Source organism: Dasypus novemcinctus, chromosome 3 (genome assembly GCF_030445035.2).
Source record: "Dasypus novemcinctus isolate mDasNov1 chromosome 3, mDasNov1.1.hap2, whole genome shotgun sequence".
Lineage (NCBI taxonomy): Eukaryota > Metazoa > Chordata > Mammalia > Cingulata > Dasypodidae > Dasypus > Dasypus novemcinctus.
In genome coordinates, this window is record NC_080675.1 from 122,927,751 (window position 1) to 122,951,761 (window position 24,011).

General features: G+C 38.0%; 1 protein-coding gene and 1 long non-coding RNA gene across 2 annotated transcripts in view; one reads left to right on the forward strand and one right to left on the reverse strand.

Annotated features, from left to right (window-relative positions):
• Positions 1-1,342: 1,342 nt before the first annotated feature.
• On the forward strand, positions 1,343-7,564 carry LOC111765031 (uncharacterized). Its single transcript, XR_009185099.2, has 3 exons — positions 1,343-1,481; positions 2,443-2,512; positions 4,814-7,564. It is a non-coding gene; the product is annotated as an uncharacterized lncRNA (long non-coding RNA).
• A 739-nt stretch (positions 7,565-8,303) lies between these two features.
• The window catches only part of TMOD3 (tropomodulin 3), an 86,997-nt gene continuing 71,289 nt past the window's right edge, over positions 8,304-24,011 (reverse strand). The window contains exons 8-10 of the mRNA XM_023589849.3: positions 22,313-22,456; positions 20,066-20,210; positions 8,304-11,091 (exon numbers count right to left, since the gene is read on the reverse strand). Coding sequence (XP_023445617.1) covers positions 11,057-11,091; positions 20,066-20,210; positions 22,313-22,456 — 324 coding nt within the window. The 3' untranslated portion in view covers positions 8,304-11,056. The remainder of the gene's footprint in view (positions 11,092-20,065; positions 20,211-22,312; positions 22,457-24,011) is intronic.

A 24,011-nucleotide genomic window follows, 5' to 3' on the forward strand; every position in this document is an offset into this window, starting at 1 on the left:
TCTGTTGAATTTCAGTTTCTTGCTTCTGTGGCTTTCTCTGTCTATAAAGGACTCTAGTAACAGGATTAAGAGTTATCCTAATTGGAGGTAGATCACACTTTAACTGAAATAACCTCATCAAAATGTTCTCATAATGAGTCCACACCCACAGGAATGGATTAGCTTTAAGAACATGTTTTAACAGATGCATTCTAAAATGGCATCCTAAAAGATAAGGTATGGTACAGCTTGCTTTGTTTCATGGTACCCTTGGCTCAACCTGGGATAACATATGCTATCCAACATAATGTTTCCTTACATCCACCTCTCTATAGCCATGCTGTCCCACAGAGACTCTTTCCTTAGGATCATCCTTTCTTCTCTCTGATGTACTTCAAATCTGCCTTCCTTCAGAATGAAATGCATTTCCTTCTGTTCCAAGACCTCCTGCTCCAGCTGTCATTGCCCCATCTGGGCTGTCACAAGGCCTCTCCTGTTACTGTGACCAGCCGTCTTACTTTCACCTTCTTCAAACTTTATTCAGATAGAGGAGCTCAGATAGTGCCTTCTCATATAGTGCCTTCTGGCACTGGTGCCGTGATTGAAGGAAGAATTGAGGTTCACATTCCTTCATGATTGTAGTTAGGAGTAGTTTCTTTCAAAGCCCCTGACCTTGCTACCTGCCTCTTCTCCTTTCCATTCCACTCTCACTTCATCCCCTAGTCAGCTTTCATCAATGTGTGAGGCAGAGAGGAAATTCTCCGTGAGCCCGAGAATGAAGGTGGTTCAGAAGCATGGCCCTGTATTAAGGTTCGTGCTGGGCACCGTGGCCCCCTCCTTACCCAGCTAAATGTGACACAGTCATTGTCCACAGGTGTTTTTTTGCTGTTGGCACGAGTGCCTCTGTATCTGTTTCCTAGGCTGCAGGAACAAATTAATACAAACGTTGTGGCTTAAAACAGAAATTTATTCTCTTTAGAAGTCTAAATCAAGGTATCGGCAGGGCCATGCTTCTTCTGAAAGCTCTAGGGAAGAATCCTTGTCTCTTCCTAGTTTCCAGTGATTGCCAGTAATCCTTGGTGTTCTATGCCATGTGGCTCATCACTCCAGTCTCTGCCTCATTTTCTGAATGCGCTTCTCCCCTGTGTGTCTCCTAGTCTCTGAGAAAGACACTAGTCATTTGATTTAGGGCTCACCCTAATCTAGTATGACCTCATCTTAATTTGAGTATATCTGCAAGGACTCTATTTTCAAATGAGGTCACATTCTGAGGTTGTGGAGGGACATAGATTTGGGGGACACTGTGCAACCTACTACCACCCTCCAAGCTCTTAATAAGCCATAATGTTTGTCCATTTCCCAGCAGACCCCATTCTACAGTCAGTGCCACACGTGGAAAGATGACTCTGCCACTTGCTAATAGGTTTTCAAAGACACAGAAGATTAGAATCTTACCAATGGCTGGTCATGATCCTGAATGCCAGTGCACAGAAATGATAAAGGTATGTATGCTAAGCTGTGTCCATGGATCCTTTGGGTGATAACAGTCATGCTTTCCAGAGTATCCGTTCACCATTTCTTACTGCCATTTTACTTCTTGTAGCTATTGGGGAGCCAGCTTAATCTTCTAAGCATATGATTAACCACAGTAATGTCAGTGGCCCCTGCCTAGGTGCTTTCCTTCTAATTTATGAGGTTACAGAGGAAAACTGATGACTTTAAAAACTCAGAACAGTACAAAACTGTGGTGCTAGATAGGAAATGTTACAGGAAGGTCAGCAAAACACCCCAGATTTGTTAGCCACTACCCTACCTGGTGAACATCAATGTGCTGACTGCCAGGCAGTCTGAGGACCTGAGGCCCCCTGTGGGACTCAGGGACCCTTCTCTATCAGGACCTTCTGTTGTCAGAAGGTGTGGGGAGCTCTCGAAGTCAAAGGGCCCGGGCAGGAGTATCTGGGGACCATGGTGGTTTGGTGGAGCCTGGATGAGTCAGGTGTGTGCAGCTCAAGGATGAACAGAAACAGCCTTCGCTGTTCTGAGAGTCAGTGCAGGGGCTCCACTGGGCTTGGATAAGATTTCTCAGGGCTGGTAGCTTCAACCTGGCTTTGACTGGCAGCGGAGAGGATGGTGCACAACTGAGGACATATGTGCTAGTTCTGATTGGGCCAACTAAGAGTGAGGGATCACTCCTGCCTCTTCACTCTTATATTGTGCTCATGACTTAAAACCAAACCAAACAATCCACTGTGTGGTAACAGAGCTGTAATATGGAGACATATTTAATAGGTGTTTTCTTTGCCCAAGCATCCACAATATGTTCTTTATAGTAAATGTAGGTTTAAGCAGGCACAAAAGGAATTCAGATATTTTCCTTTGTTAGTTAGATTGGTTATGGGCATTTCATAGAAAGAACATTTAAGGGCTTCTACTCACCAGGAGTCTCGTACAATCTATCTGCAGGAGAAGCAGATCCAGCAGTGGCTGAGTAGCCCTTACATGGACCCTGACAGTGATGAGGCGGAGGACGAAGGTAAGGAATCCACTAGTCTGGAAACTGTTAGAAACCATTACCGAGAGGGCCTCTGAGGTGAGTCGGGTGTGCAGGGCTTGCCTTGGCTCTAATGAGCTCTCCTGTTCTATTATTATTTACTTAGGACCACAGGACAAAGGCCTTTTACTTTCATTTTCATTAGGACTCTTTCCCACAGAAAAGGTTGGCTGTGAACAAGGCACTCCAAAATAAAGAAAAATCATTAAAATATTTGGTCTTTAGGAGAATAAGCGTATAATAAGTAGTTTGCCTTCTTGTATAATTAGACGTGTAATAAATAGTTTGCCTTCTTGTATAATTAGGAACCCCAAATTTAATCTTTCTTGTTTTAAAAAATGAGGTATATGTAAAGCCTCTTGGGTATTTAAAGTGAGCAGATGACCTCCCTGAGAACAGGAACCTCTGAAATCTAAAGTCATTTCAACATATTTGAAAATTACATTTATGGGAGGCAGGGTTGGCCCAGTGGTTAGGGCATCTGTCTGCCACATGGGAGGTCTGCAGTTCAAACCCTGGGCCTCCTTGATCCATGTGGAGCTGCCCCATGTGCAGTGCTGATGCGAGCAAGGAGTGCCGTGCAGCGTAGGGGAGCCCCACGCGCAAGGAGTGCCTCCCAAAAGGAGAGCCGCCCAGCGTGAAAGAAAGTGCAGCCTGCCCAGGAATGGCGCCACCCACACGGAGAGCTGACAAGATGATGCAACAGAAAGAAACACAGATTCCCAGTACCGCTGATAAGGATGGAAGCAGTCACAGAAGAACACACAGTGAATGGACACAGAGAGCAGGCAATGGGGAGGAAAAGGTTACATTTACCTTCATATCAAAACTTAAAAAAAAATTGCTCCTCAAGAAATAAATGTATTTTGGGAAGTGATAATATTTAGCAAAAGAAAAGTTCAGGAATAAACAGGCCATTCAAAGTCCCATTCTAAAATTCCTTTGCTCTCAGAAGAATGAGCCAGAATCTATTCTTTAAACAGTGATGAGGGGTCAGAAGATACCACTCAAGATTACTCAGAGCAAAGAAACTCACCAGTGATGAGGTAAAGCCAAATCTATTCAATTCTAGGGGTTTAATGTGTAATGAAATGAAGAGCCCACAGAGCAGTTGGGCAGTCAGTTGTCTGCACACATTACTGAAATTCAGTGAGAAATGCAGTAACAGGACTAGGAGTGGCCAAAGGAATATTGGATACCTGTGCTCAAGTACGTCAAGGAAGGCTGCATGAAGGGAGACCTCTTGCTGGGTCTTGAATGATGAAGACTGTAGTACACACAGACGAGTGTATGGCATTTCAAGTGGATAAAAAGGCCTCTAGGTAAAAGGCTTGGGTCTCAGACACCAAGGCTCATCCAGAGAGCTACAAATCAGTCAGTATGGGTAGAGCAAGGGTATAACAAGGAAAACTGGGTGTCTTTATTTATTATTTGGACATAAGAGTAATCAAGGATTATTTCATTTTTATATTAATAAAATATTTTTGCCTTTTCCTGGGAGGGCGGGGAACGACCTTGTATGTGGGAAGCTAGCACTCACCACTGAACTATATCGGCTCCTGAGTTGGTTCCTTCGTTTTTTTTTAAGGAGGCACTGGGAACTGAACCTGGGACCTCCTGAGTGGGAAGCAGGTGCTCAACTACTTGAGCCACATCTGCTCCCAAAGTATTTTTACTATAATTCTTTATTTTTCCACTTGTAAGATCACAAGTAGAAAGAAATCAAAAGTGTTAATTATCCAAGTGAAACACTGTGTTATTGCCCATATGCCATAATAATTCAGGCACCATTTTCTGAATACTTCACCTGTGCCCCTCCAGGTTCTGGAGATACATATATGAATAAACATCACAGTCATAGTTTTAAACAGTGGCCACTTGTAAGAGGGAGGGATTTATTTTTCATATATAGATATGTCTCTAAAACTTCAAAAACATACTGAAAGGGCACGTAAAACATAGTCTTTGTTTAAAGTCAGTAGGTTTTAAAATGTTGAATTTTAGATAGAAAAAGTGAAATACTGAGGAAGCAGAAGGGCAAATTTCAAGTAGTATGATGTGAATTCTTCTCAGAACAGAGTGAAAAAGTAAATCTCCCTCCAATCCTGGCCTGTCCCTACCAGTCCCCTGCCAGCCGACAGACGGGGCCGTGCCACTGGCTGACTGCCCAGCGGGGGAAGCTCTAACGTGCCGGTGGGCTCCACGCTGTCAGCGCAGGACTACGTGATAAATTTTCCAGAAATCTTCCATATTGAATTTTATTTGATCTCTTTACCTGTTCAGGAGGGGAACCTTCCAGAAAGAAGAAAGCAGGGGGTGAAGAGGAAGATGACGACTGATGTATAAAATGTGCACTCATATATACTGTATTAAGAAATTTTCTTTAAAATACCAAAAACGTGTTTTGATGTAAAATAATTGGTTTGCTTTTACATAATCCCAGCTGTGAAAAACAAAACATTCAAAAGCAAGTCTGTTCTTTAGAAAATTCATTTCTCCCAAACGAGTACTTTATTTTGGTAACTTTATTCTAAGTCCTAGGTTTAGTGCATTCCTACTGTTCGGTCCCACCACCTCCTTCTGTCCCCCAAAAAGAAGCTCTGCCTGGCCCCAACCCCATCTGCTTAGGCTCAGCTCAGGCATCGCTTCCTCAGTATGTTCGTTCCATGCCCAGTTGATTGGGGCCCCTCCTCTGCGCTCTGTAGTCCCCTTAGCACAGCGCTGACTTTCTGTTTACCACATTGCACTGTGATGTGAGAAGAGTGGGAAGTCTCTGGAGAACTCACTGGATGCTGGCGGCTTTGCCAAGAGCTGTGTGAGCCTCACCGATTCTAATCCCCAGAACATCTGAAGGGCAGGTAGGCTGGTATTCCCATTTTACAAACATAGACGCTGAGATTTAGTGAATTTAAAACATCTATTCAAAGCTTTTATTCTCCAAAGCTTATTTTTTGAGATCAGGGTCTCACATGCACAGCAAGCACAATGTGAAACAGATACTACCAAAAATGAGTGATTTTATGGAAACAACTATCCAAAATACCTATGTGAGATAAATGGTCCCCCTTAGGTTTAGGGGAAAAAACAGGGGGAACCAAAATACTAGATTTGGCTTCTAGCTCTGTCACTGGCACAGTAGCTGGAAATAGTAAGTATCTAATATTTACTGAATGAACAAACTAAAAGTATTACCTTGGGCTAGTCACTTCTCTGAGGTCAATTTCCTCAACTGTATAAGGGGTTAAACTCATAAATGCTTCCCATGACCTAAAATTTTTTTTTCTCCCCTCCTCCCCAAGATGGCTCTGTTTACTCTTTGTTTTTTGCTTGTTGTCTTTTTTTTTTCCTTTAGGAGGCTCTCGGAACTGAACCTGGGACCTTCCATGTGGGAGATGTTCACTCAACTGCTTGAGTCACATCTGCTCCACTAAAATTTTTTATATTTTTGTATCTCTGAGAGTTGAATACTATTTAGATGTTTTTAAAAAATGTTTTATTGTTAAATAGAAATGATCAAAGAAAAAAAGAGGCCCATAATCTCACCATGTCACATTTCCTTTCCTTTCATACTTTTAAAGCCTGATTTCCTGGTCGTAAATACATCTATAATCAGCAGTAGCTCCTGCAAGGGAATTTAGACTCATTCAGGGCTCTGAGAGGTACTAGCACCATTCAGTAATATTCTTAGATGGAGCTGTCCTTGAAGGGAACCACAGCTCTGGTTTGTTAAGTCTGTGAACAGGACTGGGGCAGAGGAGTCAGGCTGGGATCTTGATCTCCTGGTCCTCAACTCTTGCAGACCAGGTAGAAAAGCATAATGTCTGCAGGATAAAAATGGCGATTTTGAACACAACTGTGGCCAGCCACCCCCCACAGGAGTGACACCAGACTGAGCATTTTTAACTGGGCTGCTTTGGAGCACAAGCTGAGGGCTCTGTCTCCCACAGCCACAATTCCTGGCACCCACGTCCACTCAGACTCTGGAGACCTGGAGTTATCTGACAGCTCAAGACATCTGAGCTTCTCTGACTAGTCAAAGGGAATATATATCAAGGCTTCCTGTACATGAATGTAAAGCTCAAAAGCCATCCTCAGAAGGTCCAAACAACATTAAAGAGTTAAATGGGAATTTATTCCCCTAAGAGAATTCTGAAAATAAGCTAAATTATTTGACATATAAAAATTTCCTTAAACCCATTCCATATTTCATTGATTTTCCCTTTTGATTGGCAGATGTAGGTGAGTGATCTGTGATAAATGCTTCCTATAGACGTAATCTCTAGTTTATTAGCAGGATTGGCTCCCATCAGGTGCAGAATATATACTGTATTATAGGACTCTGTTTCTTTACATTTATCAACTGAATTCAATTTAAGGGATAGACAAGACCAAGCATATGGTCCAATCTTTCATATAGATTGGACCATATACCAGATTCTATATAGAATCTTTCATATAGATTGGACCATATGAAGATTAGAAATTACTAACTTTATAGATAAAAATGGTAAAATACTGACAATTTACATAGTTCAACTTAATAGGGTAGACAAGAATAACCTCAGGTAAATGAATAAACTTGTTTTGAAGAAGTATACAAAGACTGAAGTTTAGAACTTAGGAACTAAAGGGATAATGTGCTTTTTAAGAAGTCCAAGTCTACAGGGTATTTGATAAACTTTCTTGAAATTATTGATACTAATTTCTTGAAATTATTGATACTAATTTATCTTCTTACACCTTATTATTCTCTGAATGTATAAATATGGATGCAATACTTGACAGAAAAAGTTTAAGTCAATTGTTTTCCATCATTTAAAACATACTAACAGTCTGTAGCAACAGAAGTAAAACTTCATATATTTAGACTCAAATAGTGTCTGATTATCTTGAAAGTTTATGATCTTGTTACAAAATGTTAACAAAACATGCTGGTATTGTTTTACTTACTATATAATCTATACTTACTATATAATCTTACTATATAATCTATTCTTTTATAGTGAATACAAAGTAAAATTCTTTATATGTCAATGAAGTCTTTCTAAAATATTTGGTAATGGCCTTAACTTATAAGCAATTTACTTAGAAGTGTCTTTTTTCCCCATGTAAACTCTAAACTTTGGTCCCTTTGAATGCTTATACTATAAGTTGGAGTTTAAAATGAACAAAATGTTATGTTTTATTATAAAATTTTTCAAATTTGGTCTACAAGAAAAAACAGGGGTACCAAAATACTAGATTTTTATAGGGAAGAACTTACAGAGCTGAATTAAGAGCAGAGAAATCGGTGACCTAAGAATGATCAAATTAAAATATGGCATAAGAATAAAAAATCTTTGGTTATAAGCTTTCTCAATTTAAAATAATTAGTGAAGAATTTCTTTGGTTTGTTTAATAAGTGAGTCCTATGGTGAGAAATATCTAGAAACATTGGTGAAAGCTGATGGAAAAGGCAATTCTATAGACATTTTAGACAGAAGAACTCACAGCCTTTGTCTGAAAGCAGCAACAGTTGTTGTTTCTGGCACATCCATGTGCCCTGTTCTCTTTGGTATCATGTTTCCAGTCACTATTCAACACTGAAGTGGTACTGTGATAAAGGAGCAAAGTTGGACAGGACGAACCTCTAGAGAATGGAAGAGGCTATGAACGCCAAAGGAAGCATGATCATTGGATATGCTGGGAGGAGACAGTGGTTCCTGATTTTACAGGGAAAAAGTGAGGCAGCCCTGAGAATACCCAAAGCCAAAGACGTAAGACTCTATGAAACTCCATGAGTTCTTTCATTTTATTTTAATGGCAGCAAGGGTTACATATAATGTACATGACTCACGTTCTGTCAGACCTTTTTCTTTCTTTTATGGTTGTTATTATATAAAGGACTCCCCTTTTAAATGAAAACACATCAGATACTTGGTCAATGGGAAAACAATCTACAAAGTTCTATTTACATGTAACTTTTCCAGAGTGCACCTTTGCACAAAGCAAGAGTGAGGGTTATTTCACTAGAATAACAAGAATTTGCAATTTAATGGCCAAGGTAACTCCTTGAAATCTCTAACAATTTACTAACTTAGTTAACACAAAATGTTTCATTGGTCTTTTAAAAGACAGGCACCCTTAGAAAATTTATCTCACTTATACTATAGGCTTTTACTAGGCTTTAGCTACAAGTATAGAGCACCAGAATTCATTTAACAACAACAGTATTAACCATTGAGTTTTAAATACAGTTTCACACAGGCATATTGGGAAACTGTGAACCTCAGACAAATATGCATATACAATTTTATAAAATGGGTAATTAAAATCTTTTCCCCCAAAAAAACTAATTTAAAAATACAAAGAATATTCTTTTAGATAAGCAGATCAACCCAATTGGTTACACCACAAAACACAGTCTCAAAAAATCTTTGGTTTAATAATCAGACTATTTCAGAGTGGCTGTAGCTCAGAGGCTGACCACCTGCTTCCCATGTATGAGGTCCTGGGTTCAATCCCCAGTACCTCCTTAAAAAAAAAAAAGACTATTTTAAGAGCCTAATCTATTGCAAATTTTTAGAGCAATATAGAAATATCAAAAGTGACAAGATAAAGAGGTGCCAGATTTTGAAAGATCAAAGTAAACACCATTTTTCTCCTTTATAATTATAATTCTTGATTTTCAAAGTTACTTAATGAAGAAATCTTTTATTCAATTATATAATGAACTATTACAGCTCAGAACTGGAATGGTATAAGCAAAATACTCAACTTCTTCATACTCTGATAAATAAGTGAAGATATTTCCCACAAGTATGATACAAAATTCTAGGTAGGATACAACCTACTTAAAAACTTATGGAAGGAAAAGGAACATACTTATCAAGTTAGTGAGTTACTAAACAGTGTGGGCAAGGTAGTCTTGATGAAAGCAAGTGACCAGTTCTTCCTGGTAGCCTTTATATACCTATTCCATGCCTTTCTCCCAACCATGATGGAACTGTAAAGTCTCTAAAGTCAAGTACAATTCAAAAGTTGTTTATGGGAGGAAGAAAGGAAGGAAGGGAGGGAGGGAGGAAGCCTTGCAAACTTGAAAACAAAATCAGTGGCTTAAAAATGAAAGAGAACAGTGCAAAATTAATTTTTGGCCCCTTTAAAACATTGGATACTGGTTAAAAACAACAAACAAAAAACAGCACAGTTCTTATGAGGGAAACCTGTTAAGAAGGCTTGTTGCCATTCTACATAAGAAGCTTGTGTATCTAGCTCATTAGATAAATAGTCCAGCCCAGGTCAAAGTAGCAGGAATTTGTAATTCAATTTCAAAAAGTTTTAAAAAATGAACAAACTACCTCCCCCTGCTCCAAAACCAGATTCTTTCCATTAAAAGTATCTCCCTGTAAATGATACAGCTAGTCATGAATTTTTGAGCAAGGCTTCTTCAGATTCCTTTCCTATCTCCTTTAGCTGTAAATGCCTCTGCCATCTATGCTTCAAGGGCTGCACTCACACAGGGCATGAAAACAAGTCCAAATCCTCTATCCTAGGTGCCAACTCTAGAGTTTCACGTCAGTCTCCCCATCACTGAACACTGTTTAATTTTTTACTTTAATACTTTGAGCATGAGGAAGACTACTTTGGTTATGAGAAATTACTTTTATGAAATACGAATAAAAAATTACAAGATGAAAGGAAACATTAAAACTGACTTACAAAGAATAGTAGGTTTCCTTAATTCCTTGGTTGGAAAATTCGTAGTGGTGATTAAATATTGTTTTTTCAATTCTGAATTGCATATAGGAAATTCTTACTAAATTGTGCAACACAAAGTAATTTATTCATGTGCCAGTTTCTAATTTAATTACAGTAACCATCAGTTTAAATGACTGTTTTGCAAGCTCCTCGGACTTGAACTCCATCATATTAATAATCTTTGATTTGATGGGCATAACAATAGCTTGCTCTTAAATTTTACCCTAAATAACTGAGAATTAGCCATATGCTTTTTTACAGGGAAGAAAATAATTTTTCTACTCAGATGCTTTTTGACTATTGTTTCATAAAAATTTAATAATGCCCACATTAAGATGAAAAACTGTAATGAACATAACAAAGTATGTAACCTAACAAAACTGATGACTTTACTTAATAGCAATTTTGATATCACAATGTCCCTTTTTTGATTTAAAAGACTGACCCTCAAAATGTTGAAATTCTTAGACAAAAGATTTCTGAAACATTTTTTATAATTGTATTTTTTTTTACCCAAAACTTGTCGTAAGCCATTCAATTAAGCTAAATTAAAACTGATTTTAACAGAAAGTAAAAATCTTCCTTCAAAATATAAAAATTACCTACTATTGATTTTACAATTTTAATCTGGTAACAACTTAAACTAGAAAAAAGATATATAGCATTTTAAAAAAGAATGGGAGATTTCCAGTCTTTTCCCTTCTACCCAGGTGAATTTTATATCTGTTATCTCTGACATGAAGCCCTGGTGATCTTTTGAAGTCTTCCAAAGGCTATACCATGACAGACTTACTGGTGGTCTCCTTCGACTCGTCTCTTGCGAACTATGAGAAAAATATAAGAAAGTATGTTAGAAATTCCCATTAGCCTTTACAATAACTTGCTTATAATAAATAAAATACTGTATCTTATAGCTGTTCAAAAATAAAATATCCATTCCAGTTCACGACCATTAAAATACAAAAATATATTTCGCGTCATTATTATAATTTCTCTCTTTAGAACCAAGGGGCCATAAGCAAGAACTACATGCCATAAGCTCAATGATTAATAACTGTGCTCATACAGGAGCAATGTTAGAAATCTAAAAACAAAGACTAGTCAATTATCTTTAAGTCACTGTGCCTGTCATATTTAAACCTATATTTTAAAAATGAATAAATTATTGTGTTATATATTAAAATGACATTCAGGCAGCTAAGATTAGAAAGTATTAAAAATAACTATTTGCATGCTCTTTTGATTAGATACCATAGTGCATTTCCTTAGTCGATGAAACAATGTACCAAAACACTTGTGTTGTTTTTAAAGGCAAGTGACTTGCTACTGGCTTTCTAAATTTTCCTTCTCTTGTCTTCTACAATAAGAACTGGTTCCAGCTTTAATAAAACAACAAATGCAAAGTAATGAAAATCTCAGACTCTGGTAAGGTGGTGAGGTCACCTCTGTCTATCATAAACTTTGGCCACATGGCCAGTCAACTTGTTCAGCTGATGGAGTAAAGAAAGTTGCATAAATCTGAGGCCCCTCGTCTCATCACGGGCTGGTTACTCGGAACCGCTGGGCTGTTGCTCACTGGTAGCAGAGCAAGGCCTTTAACTCCAGGATCTAGATACCTACACTCCTATCTACCAGCAATCAGAAAGCATCTGCCGGGAGCCACCAGTTCAGGGCTCCTCTGGGCTCAGATAACATCCTATTTAATGGTAAAAGAGTGAAAGCTTTCCCTCTAAAATCAGGAAAATGAGGCTGTCCACTATCAGTACTGATATTAAAATTTTACTGGACGTTGTTGCCAGAGCAATAGGCAAGAAAAATAAATAAAAGGCATCCAAATTTTAAAGGAAGTAAAACTTTCCCTATTTGCAAATGATATGATACTATGCACAGAAAATCCTGAAAAATCAAGAGCAAAGCTCCAAGAGCTAACAAATAGATTCAGCAAACTTGCAGGGTACAATAGTAACTCCTCCAAATCCGTGGTGTTTCTATACACAAACAATGAGCAATCAGAACAAACGTAAGAAAAAACTTCTATTCACAATAGCAATGAAAAGAACGAAATATCTAGGAATAAATGTCAGCAAGGATGTAAAGGACTTGTAAATAGAAATCTACAAAACATTGCTAAAAGAAATTAAAGAAGACCTAAATAAAATGGAAGGATATTCAGTGTCCATGGATTGGAAGACTAAATATCATTATGATGTCAATACTACCCAAAGCAATTTATAGATTCAATACAATACCAATCCAAATTCCAACAACCTTCTTTACAGAAATGAAAAAATCAATCATCAAATTATGCACTCACACTTCCCAGTCTTAAAACTTAATACAAAGGCACAGTAATCAAAACAGCATGGTACTGGCACTAGGACAGGCATAGAGACCAATGGAATAGAACTGAAGGCTCAGAAACCAACCATCACATTTATGGCCAACTGAGGGTTTTGTTTATTTTCAAGAGATACTGGGGATTGAATCCAGGACCTTGAACATGGGAAGCAAGCACTAAACCACTGAGTTATACCTGCTCCCTGCCAAGTGAGTGTTTTTTTAAAAGATTTATTTTTATTTATTTCTCCCCACCCCTCCCCCTGCGTTGTCAGCTCTGTGTCCATTCGCTGTGTGTTCTTCTGCGTCCACTTGCATTCTTGTCAGTGGCACCAGGAATCTGTTTATTGCATCATCTTGCTGCGTGAGCTCTCCGTGTGTGCAGCGCCACTCCTGGGCAGGCTGTGTGTGCTTTTTTCGTGTGGGGTGGCTCTCCTTGCAGGGTGTGGTCCTTGCGCATAGGGTTCCCCTACATGGGAGACACCCTTGCATGGCATGACACTCCTTGTGCACATCAGCACTGCGTGTGGCCCAGCTCATCACACGGGCCAAGAGGCCCTGGGTTTGAACCCTGGACCTCCCATACAGTAGGTGGATGCTCTATCAGTTGAGCCAAATCCACTTCCCCCAGTTGAGTTTTGACCAGGTTGCAAAGACTACTCAAACTGGGAAAGAATAGTTTCTTCAACAAATGGTGCTGGAAAAACTGGATCTCCATTTATAATCCAAAAAAGGAGGACAACCCCTACTTTACACTTTATATAATAATTAACTCAAAGTGGATCAAAGACCTAAATAGAAGAGCCAAACTATCAAACTTTTGGAAGAAAATGTAGGAAAGCATATTCAGAATCTTGTATTAGGCAATGGTTTCTTTGACTTTACACCCAAAGCACCAGCAACAAAAGGAAAAACAGATAAATGGGACTTAATCAAAACAAAAATCCTCGAAGGACTTTATCACAAAAGTAAAAAAGAGAACGTACACAATGGGAAAAAATATTTGGAATCCACATATCCAATGAAGGATTAATATTCAGTATATGTAAAGAAATCATCCAACTTAACAATAAAAGACAAACAACTCAATAAAAAAAATGGACAAAAGAGGGAAGCAGACTTGGTCCAGTGGTTAGGGCATCTGTCTACCACATGGGAGGTTCGCGGTTCAAACCCTGGGCCTCCTTGACCCGTGTGGAGCTGGCCCACGCACAGTGCTGATGTGTGCAAGGAATGCCGTGCCACGCAGGGGTGTCCCCCACGTAGGGGAGCCCCACACACAAGGAGTGCGTCCGATAAGGAGAGCCGCCCAGCGTGAAAAAAAGTGCAGCCTTGTCCAAGAATGGCACTGCACACACAGTCAGCTGACACAACAAGATGACGCAACAAAAAGAAACACAGATTCCTGTGCCGCTGACAACAGAAGTGGACAAAGAAGACGATGCAGCAAATAGACACAGAAAACAGACAACCAGGGTGAGGGGGAAGGGGAAAGAAAGAAAGAAATCTTAAAAAAATAAAATAAAAAAGGACAAAAGATGTGAACAGACATCTCTCCAAAGAAGATATACAAATGACCAGAAAGCATATGAAAAGATGCTCAACATCATTAGCCATCAGGGAAATGTAAGTCAAAACCATAATGAGATACCATTTCATGCCCATTAGAATGGCTAATATTAATACAAAGGAAAATAAGTGTTAGAGAGGATGTAAATAGGAACACTCATTAATTGCTGGTAGCAATGTAAAATGGTACAGCTGCTGTGGAAGACCGTTTGGCAGTTCCTCAGAAAACTAAATATAGAACTACCATATGACCCGGCAACCCCACTATTAAGAATATAACCAAAAGAGGGGAGGGGAGCGGATATGGCTCACATGGTTGAGCGCCTGCTTCCTACACGGGAGGTCCTGAGTTTGGTTCCTGGTGCCTCTTAAAAACAAAAAAACAAGCAAATAAATGAAAAAACCAACTCGGGAGATAATGTGGCTCAGTGGTTGCATGCTAGCTTCCCACCTATGAGGTCCTGGGTTCAAGCCCCAGCCCTCGTACCTCAAAAAAAAAAAAAAAAGAATATACCCAAAAGAACCGAAGCTAACCAACTGTCCATCAGGCGATGAATGGATAAATAAAATATGGTATGTACATACAACAGAATATTATTCAGTCATAAAAAGGAATGAAGTTCAATTAAAAAAAAAAAAGGAAGTTCAGATATATGTGACAACATGGATGAACCTTGAAGACATCATGTTGAAACAAGCCAGAAACAAAAGGACAAATATTGAATTGGGAACACAATTAACAGCACTGAAATATATATCTGAATATGACTAAAAGGGGAAAGGTTAGATTACATATATTGTATCAAAATAAAAATTTTAAAAAATCCATGGAACTGTACTACACAAACAGTGAACCCTAAGTTTAACCATGGACTTTAATTCATAGTACAATTATGAGACTGTACTGTCATCAATTGCAACAAAGGCTCCATAACAAGGTGTCGGTGGTAGGATGGTATATGAGAATCCTGTATTTTACGCATGATTGCTCTGAAAACCTATGACTTCTCTAACAAAGGAAAATAACACATTTTGATGCTTGCAAAAAACAAAGTATACTATAGTAGGAAAAAGACAGATTCTGAAGTCAGTGACAAACTGTGTATCATGGCTCAATATTCTTTTTCTATTCCTCACATTTTAAAAAAATTGGTTGTTTTCTTTTAAGCATTTATAGGTTTACAGAAAAATCATGCAGAAAGTACAGAGTTCCCATATACGTTCCTCTCACACATGCTCACTTTTTTTTTCAGTTTTAAAAAAAATTATTAGAGAAGTTGTGAGCTTACAAAACAATCATGCATAATGCACAGAACACACTTATTTTACAGTGTTCTTAAGCAAGTTACATAACCTCTCTGGGCCTCAGCTCCTCTATAACAGGAAAATGATGATATGTTATTCAAGACTGTACAGTTAAAGACACAATGACTGCATAGTGCAGTATCAAAAACATAGAAAGCATCCAATAAAGGATATGCTGCTGCATCATCATCATCATCGACCACAATGGTAGATATGGAACATCCTGAGACCCCGGTCAGCCATCTTTTTAGGGTTAGGAAAGCCCATTCAGTTATTACAATTTATTGGTTTGGGTACTTTTCCAAGTAATTTCCTCTGTTAAAGTGAGATTATTTTTTCATCACTCTTCTGGAAGCAAGTAGGAAAGCAATAGCCTGTTCCGCTTGAATTATCTGACAGAGGAATGAAAAGCCAACAGGTGCAAATGTCCTGCCAGGGAACACATTCTCTGCTTCTCATGCTATTCTGAGTTGGCTTCAGTGTGCTGGCTTCCAATAAGATGAGGCCAAGTATTCAGATGATGTGCAAAAAACTCTTCCAGCCATTAGCTGGGTGCTAGCTAGCTAGTAAACAGGAGGACTAAAATATCAAGTTCCCATGGACATTTTTATACTTATCTAATCATGTTTACCCCTGATCCTAACTTTAGTCCCTTTTAACAAAGAATTTCATGTGTTCACTGAAATATTAAGGGAAAAAAACCAAGTGGAGACTTTGGAGTCCTCAAACACAAACTTAATTCATGTACATAGAGCTCTGAGAAATACAGAAATATCTGAAAGGGGAACTCATATAATTCTTCAGATAAAAGAGTAGAAGACTTCAAAGAAAATTCTAGACTGCAGCAAGGTTATGATGTTACTGGCGGACAATTTTGCATGTTAAAAATATGTTATAAAAAACATAAACAAGATCTATCGGACAGAGTGCAACAAACAAAAGGTATATAAAGTTGATTATGCAGTTAGCTAGTATAAAAACAGTAATATGAGACTCGAAGTTCGATTGAATATAGCATGTATACCATATAACTTCTTTGCTGCTAAAGCTGTGACACCTTAGCTGGAGAGCTGGAAAAGAGAATTATTTCAGTGAATAGCTGAGACTATGACAACAGGGTAGGAAAGAAGTTATTAAAATCATATTACTACCAAAATGCATGTGCATAAAGTTATTTAAAGCAGAGCTGAATGTGTACAAAATACATGTACATAATATACCAGTAGGTGTGTCTGCACACATAAAAGGGTGGGGTGAGGGGTGGACTCTGATGTCTAAGGGGGACCTCTGTTCTCAAATGGGCAGAGATGGGCTTTCCCTGGACCCCAAGTCCTGTCTCCATTCCTTTCTACTGACCCCCGTGGCTAATTAGTCATATCATGAATAAAAGGACAAATGAGTAATGAAAAAAGAATCATATTACTAATGTTGGCGTTCTCGGTGTGGGGTCTGTATTATTTTTGCAATTGTCCTGTTAGTTTGAATTTTTTTTTTTTAATTTTAAAAAATTTGGGCAACTAAAAAAAAACCCAGAACACTAAAGACTTGATAATCCCCATTTGTAAGGTGAAGGAAAATTATGTGCCTAAGAGATTCTGTATAAGTTTCAACACTGGTTCTTTGATATTTCTTTTGATTTACTATCTAGCAGGCTGCTGAGAACTATGTGTAAGAAAATATGGTTTTTAGGCTTGCCACCTTGAACTAAAGGTAGAGATCAGAATGTAAGGCTGAAAAAAATCAAGCAGAGAGAGTGGATGGTAAGCTGCTGTTGCTGTGAAGACAACAGCAGAGAAAGATGGGGGCAAAGAACCATTTCTCATTCCTCTTTCTCACTGAGGGCCCTTCTTGCTACTTGCCAGCCATTCCTTAGCTCATCTGCTATATTAGAGGCTTATAAATTTGCCCTATTAACAATACTTTGGATCTGGCCTAATTTCGTTCCAAAACCCACTCTATTAATATAAATTCTAAATTCTTCATGACTAGTCAACTCTAAATAAGATTTAACTAGACTCATTTTCCTTCTATATGTAATAGAGTAGAAAGAAGAGTTTTTTGGAAATACCATTTTAATCATGTATTCAGTGGCCTATAATGGCTCTAAAATACTTCCCACATAAAATCCAAAGAAGTCGAAGTTGTTTGCCAAGTAATTTTAGTGCCTTCTACCAACTTCCCCTTTTAATCTGTTGCCATAACTTTTTATTCTGTTAGCTTCAAACAGCAAGTACTTAATGAAAGTTTGTTCTGGGCCCAGCATCATGCTATGAGTCAGTTCTCAAAATCTGCAGATTATCCTCAGGGTGCAAATAACTTGCTTGCCCCCATATTTGAGCTTTATCCATGCAATCCTCCACTCCAGTAATGTCCTTTCTTATTCTTATTTCATAATGAACTTATTTCATAATTCTTATTTCATAAAAATAACTTATTTTATAATTCTCATTTCATAATGAACCTAAATAAAATCAGAATGAAACAGCATGACTAGGAGCCTAGGGAGAACTACCAGTACTAAGCTGCCTGCTTTCTCTCAGTTCTGCTTTGGGTACCTGGTCACAACTTCTGTGACACAGTCTCCTCTCATCTTCTGCTTTTCACCTTTCTTGACAGCTACTCAATTGCTAAATGTCAACATAAAGCAGCCTAGAAAATCTGTTCCCCAAATCTTCCATCTACCAAAATCTTCCTATAATATTGGGCACTTCTTTTTTTGTAGAAATGTGGGGAAAGTGCCTACCATGCAAGGCTTGGCTGAAGGGCACAACTGCTGAGCCTTGCAAAGGCTGGTATCCCAGCTGTGACACTTACAGGCTTTTGCTGTACGGCTCCTATAGGGACAGCCACTGTGATCAATTACCTGCTAGATTCAGGTGACTGAGATAGTTGGGGGGCTATAAATCTGTTGGTGGGATTGTGGGGAACTTACGATAGTTTCAGAGTAGAGGAAAAATGAAGGATACTTCTGGTCTAAGTTTCATGGCTGTTTGGTTACCAGAAAATTATAACTTTGAATAGTATTCAAATTCCACCATTGTCTTTACTCACTTAGTAAACTTTTATTAAGTATTTATTATTATGTTAGGCGTAGTTTCAAAAGTTGAGGATTCAACAGATAGATGATATGGCTCCTGCCTTCAATAATTGTATAGTCTTTGAAAATAGACCATTACAATGAAGCATAACTAACTCATTAACTTAAAAGGCAGTTTAAAAAGTGGGACAAATGCTAAGACAAGAAGCAGAGGACACATGGGGACAAACCTGCTCAACATGATCTATCTCTGATGGATCGAGAGAGTCAAAAACCCACTCAAAGTTGGAAAAATAAGCCAATGCTTCACCTACCATGAACCACTTACAGAAGGCTCAGTTGGAGTATCTGCTAAAAAGTCCCAATGGCCAAGTCCCACTCTAGATCTACTAACTCAAAATCTCTAAGGGAAAGAAACTCAATCATCCATGTATTTTTTAAAGCTCCTTAATTATTTCTGAAGTTCAACCAGACTTGAGAAACATAGCACTAGGAGCAAAATTAAATATCAGAAGGAAAAAAATAGAAGTAAACTAGTGAACCAACACTAAAACAATTAACATGACTTTGCAAACTACATCTAGAAGCAACAATACACCAATTTTCTCTTTTAAAAAGCAAGATGCTACAGTATTTTATGGGAAACTATAGTCATAAAAAGGACAGGAGGGGTTTAAACTAATATTTTTCACAGTGATCTGGATTAAAAGAACGAGACTATATTTTTTCTGCTCCAGAAACTTCAAAAAAAAAAAAAAAAAAAAAGCAAACTCAAATATAGCCAAAATTTAAAAGAATGACATTACTTTTAAATGTTACCCTATATAAGGAAGGCTTATTTTAATTTGTTTAAAATGCATCCTTCAAAATACTTCAGTAACAAATATCATAACATAACGGAGGAGTCAATTTTTGGAAACATGTAGAAACAAAATTATAAAGCACCATATTCTTTAATTCAGCCTTGGCTGGAAATTTTATTTCAAGCAGAAGCCACAAGTCTCAGCAGTTCAATAAAAAACCATGAAAGAATGGGAGACCACTGACCTAGATGGGTATAGTGAGAAGATATACTGCCCAGTAACAGTATTGTTAGGGAGACTGGTAAAATATAGCAAATATTTACATACTAGGTACCACAAAACTTGGGTGAAACTATAATTCTGTATTTTATCATTTAAAGTTACATTTCTGTGTCTGCTTGCTTTTAAAAAGGGCAAATAACTTTCTTATAATGTTGAAATCTATTTTTTTTTAAGTAGTGCCAAGGACTGACCTGGAGCTGAGAACAAAATATTTGCTTTAAGAAACATTTGCTAAAATGTTTGTTGTAGAACACTGTTCATTTAAAGTTGTCAAATATGGCTGCCAAAGGAAGTTGATTTTACCCACTAACCTGATAAACACTATAACCTCACTTACTGTCCAGATTTTAGAGACAGCAAGCAATTTCTGTTAAAATTTATTTTAAAAGTAAAAAAAGTTTCCCCAATACATTGTCTTATAATAAAACAACTCAGAATCTTGATTTGATATTGCATATTTCTTACCTAAATCGTTGTTTTTTGTTATAGCATTAGCTGCCCTAGTTCGGGGTCCCTGCTGGGTAAACTGGTATCCAAATTTAAGGATATTTGTATTTTCCTCAAGCATCTTGGCCATTTCCAATTCTACAGCTGTTCCCAACTGCTGCCTCTGGAATAATTAGGAATTTATGTATTAATAAACTATGTCAAAATATTCTTTAAGGAAAATCAAGATTAAGACGTCCAGGCATAAAACATACATATGAGAAACAAATTCTAAATGTTCAGCATGCGATTATATAGACATCAAAAAAGCATGGATTCATCCATGTGGAATCTAAACCCCCTCTTGATGTAGAAGGGACTGGACATAGCCATCCCAGGTCCACAAGATGGAGGAATAGAGTATGGATTAGAGTGGACTTACTGGTGTGCTGCTGGGGAACTATTGTGATTAGTAAGGGAAGAAACTGTAGTAGTGATGTGGAGAGGGTGGCCACGGTGGCTGCTGATGGTCGGGAGAGGGAAGAAGAGATATGGTGTGGGGGCATTTTCAGGATTTGGAGTTATCCTAGGTGGTGCTGCAGGAACGGATGCTGGATATTGTGTGTCCTGTCGTGGCCCACTGGGTGGACTGGGGGAGAGTGTGGACTACAATGTGGACCACTGTCCATGTGGTGCAGCAGTGCTCCAGAATGTATTTGCCAGGTGCAGTGGATGTGCCACAATGATAGAAGAGGTTGTTGATGTGGGAGGGGTGGGCAGGGGGTGGGGGTATATGGGGACCTCATATTTTTTTAATGTAACATTTAAAAGAAAATAAAGAAGAAAAAAGAAAATAAAACCAAAAAAAAAAAAAAGCATGGGTTATCACAGTGAGATACTGCATCATACACACTAGGATGGATATAATAAAAAAGAGGGACAGTAATAAGTGCTAGCAAAGATGTAAAGAAACTGGAATCCTCATACATTGCTGATGGGAATATAAAATAGTACAGCCACTTAAACAGATTGGTGGTTCCTCAAAAAGTTAAACATAAAGTTACCACATGACCCAGCAATTCCACTCCTAGGTATTCACAAGAGAAAGGAAAGCATATGATTCTCATAAAGGCTTGTACATGGATGTTCATAGCTGCATAATTCATAATAGCCAAAAAGTCCATCAACGGATGAAAGGATAAATAAAATGTGGTATATCGGCCATAGAAAGGAATCAAGTAATGATACATTCTACAATATGGATGAACCTTGAAAACATTATGTGAAGTGAAAGGAACCAGACATGAAATATCACATATTATGTGTTTCTATTTATATGAACTATCCAGAATAGGTAAATCCCTAGAGACAGAAAGTAAAATAGTGGTTGCCAAGGTTGAAGGGCTGTCATGGGGAGACATGAATGGAAAGTGAGTACTAATGGCTATGGAATTTCTTTTTGGGGTGATGAAAATGAATTAAATAGTGGTGATGGTTGCACAACTCTGTGAACATAAAAAAAAACACTGAATTGTACACTTAAAAGGATGAATTCTATGGTATGTAAATTCTATGTCAATAAAATTTTTTTTTACATGGATTAAGTGGCATTCTGGTTCAATTTTGAGACATTATCCTCCTTTCTACCTTCATTGTTTACAGAATTTGCTTACTCTGGAGGACTAGGGGAGTCACCAAATATTTTTTTCAACAAAGTGTTTCAGTGAAATATGTATGTTGTTTTATTTTAATTAGTAACTATTCTGGATAAAAATGTTTCTAATATGTGTTACTTCCTCTGCCTCCTTTAAAGTTCATTTGGGTGAGGGTGACACAGCGTTGTTATTATGGCTGTCAGTACCACGTACTGGGCTGTGCAGGTGACTGCCTCCTACAGGGTTACCTGCGTGTTGGCGCTTTATGATCTTTTATTTAACTTATGCTATTCATCTACTTTGTGTTTGGGACTATGACACCCTAGAGATACAAAAAGTCTACAATGTGAATCTTGCCATCAAAGAGCTGAAAAATTTGAGGATGGACTAAGTCACATGTGAGAGTCCTTCTAGTTCAAAAAGAGCTGTCTAAATTCTCTCAAAATGACTTAGGTGGACCTGCTTTAAATGCATCAAGTTAATATTCTGGATGCCCCAAATATTCTCTTATTCCTTTTTAGCTCACCACCTTCCCAAAGGGCTCCTTGAAAGCTTTCTCTCACTCATCCCCAAACCCCACACAGCAGTGTGGGCTGTAGCTTCCTTAAATCTATTGTTGTACGTCACTGACCTGATTGTCGATCTTGAGCTCTGCCAGTATTTCGTTATCTCTTAAAGCATCAATCAGTGCTAGAATCCCAGCTCCTGTAATAAAATTGGACTCCACATTTAAACTCTTCAAAGTTTTGTTCACTTTCAGCATATCTGCAAAAGCCTAGAAATTGAAGGAAGTATTTAGAAATTAAAATTTCTTAATACCTGTTATATAATGTATATATCATAAGCAAATATATTACTATACATCAATTAACATAATTGCCTACTGTTTCTCATTAGACTGTTTTAGCTTGACACATTATCCTATTGGGCTCACATGCACACTATTACAATCTTTAGATTTTCTGGTCACATGCAGCTGCTTGCTGATGGCATTCTCTACTCCTATTCACATTCTTATGTTCATTCCTCATCCTTCTTTTTCCTGTGTCTCTCACAACTGCTCTAAGTTTCTGTGTAGGACTTACTTTATCAACATCTCTTTGGAATATCTTTCCTTACTTTGATCCTGATCTAGCTAGGTCACTGCAAAGCTAAAATGAAGGCAAATTATGGACCAATTTCCAAGGCAGGAAGTAAAAGGAATGGCTAAGGCAGAAGGCCAGAAAAAAAACCTAGAGAACTAGAACTCGATGAACCCAAAGGCTACAAATAAGGGCCTACCTAAATATTAACTGTCTCAAGGAATGAAATATCTTCAATTTGCTTCCATTATATTTCTCATGAGATCTAGGCATTCAACCCAGAATAAAATAAAAACCATAGGTATTAATTAACAGAAGTCTACAAGTACTGGGAACAGGGGAAGAGGTGCATGGGGGAGAAAGAGTGACAGAGAAGAATATGAGTGAATGTAAAACAGCCTCTTTAGAGGGGTCAGAAAATATGAGTTTGATCAAGCTAAACTTAATTCAAGTTAAAGAAAAGGCAATAGAGGGCAGGGATACTTGAGAGAGAGTGTGGGGTAGATAGCTACACACTTGCACTTCTCTTAGCCATAACTAGCTATATGAGCTGGAGCAAATCCCTTAATGATCCATCTGTACATATATTAATTCAAATATTTCGAATTATCTATTACTTGCTATGTACTGTTCTAGAGATCAGAAATAAAATATGCAAGTCCCTTCTTGATGGAACTTATATTCTAGTGGAATGGGATGGGACATAGACAATAAACAAATAAACAAAATGTAATATCATTTGGTAAAAAGGGCTATAGAAGGGAAAAAGGCAGAGTAGGGTAGATTGGGAGTGCTGAGAGTAGAGGTCACAGGGTAGCTGTTTTATACAGAGTGGTCAGGAAAGACATAACCAAGAAGGTGGCATTTGAGCAAATACTTGAGAAAAGTGATGAAGTGAAACTGTGGAATACCTTTAGGGAAAAAGTTTTAGGCAGAAGGAACAAGTGTAAAGGCCCTGAATTGGGAGCATGCCTGTCATGTTTAAGGAAGAGCAAGAAGTCTGCATGGCTAGAGGAAAATGAAAGAGAGGGCAAGTAAAAGACAATGAAGTATGTTCATATAAGGCCTTAGGTCACTGAAAGAGCTTAATTCATTTTTGTGGGATGGGAAGCTGCTGGAGGGCTCTGAGTATAGGAATGACATAATTGACAAGTTTTAAAAGAATCACTTGATGCTAGTAAGGAATTGACTTTAGGGTGGGTAAAATGGACAATTAAGAAGCTATTGTCAAATGCAAACTGCTCCCCT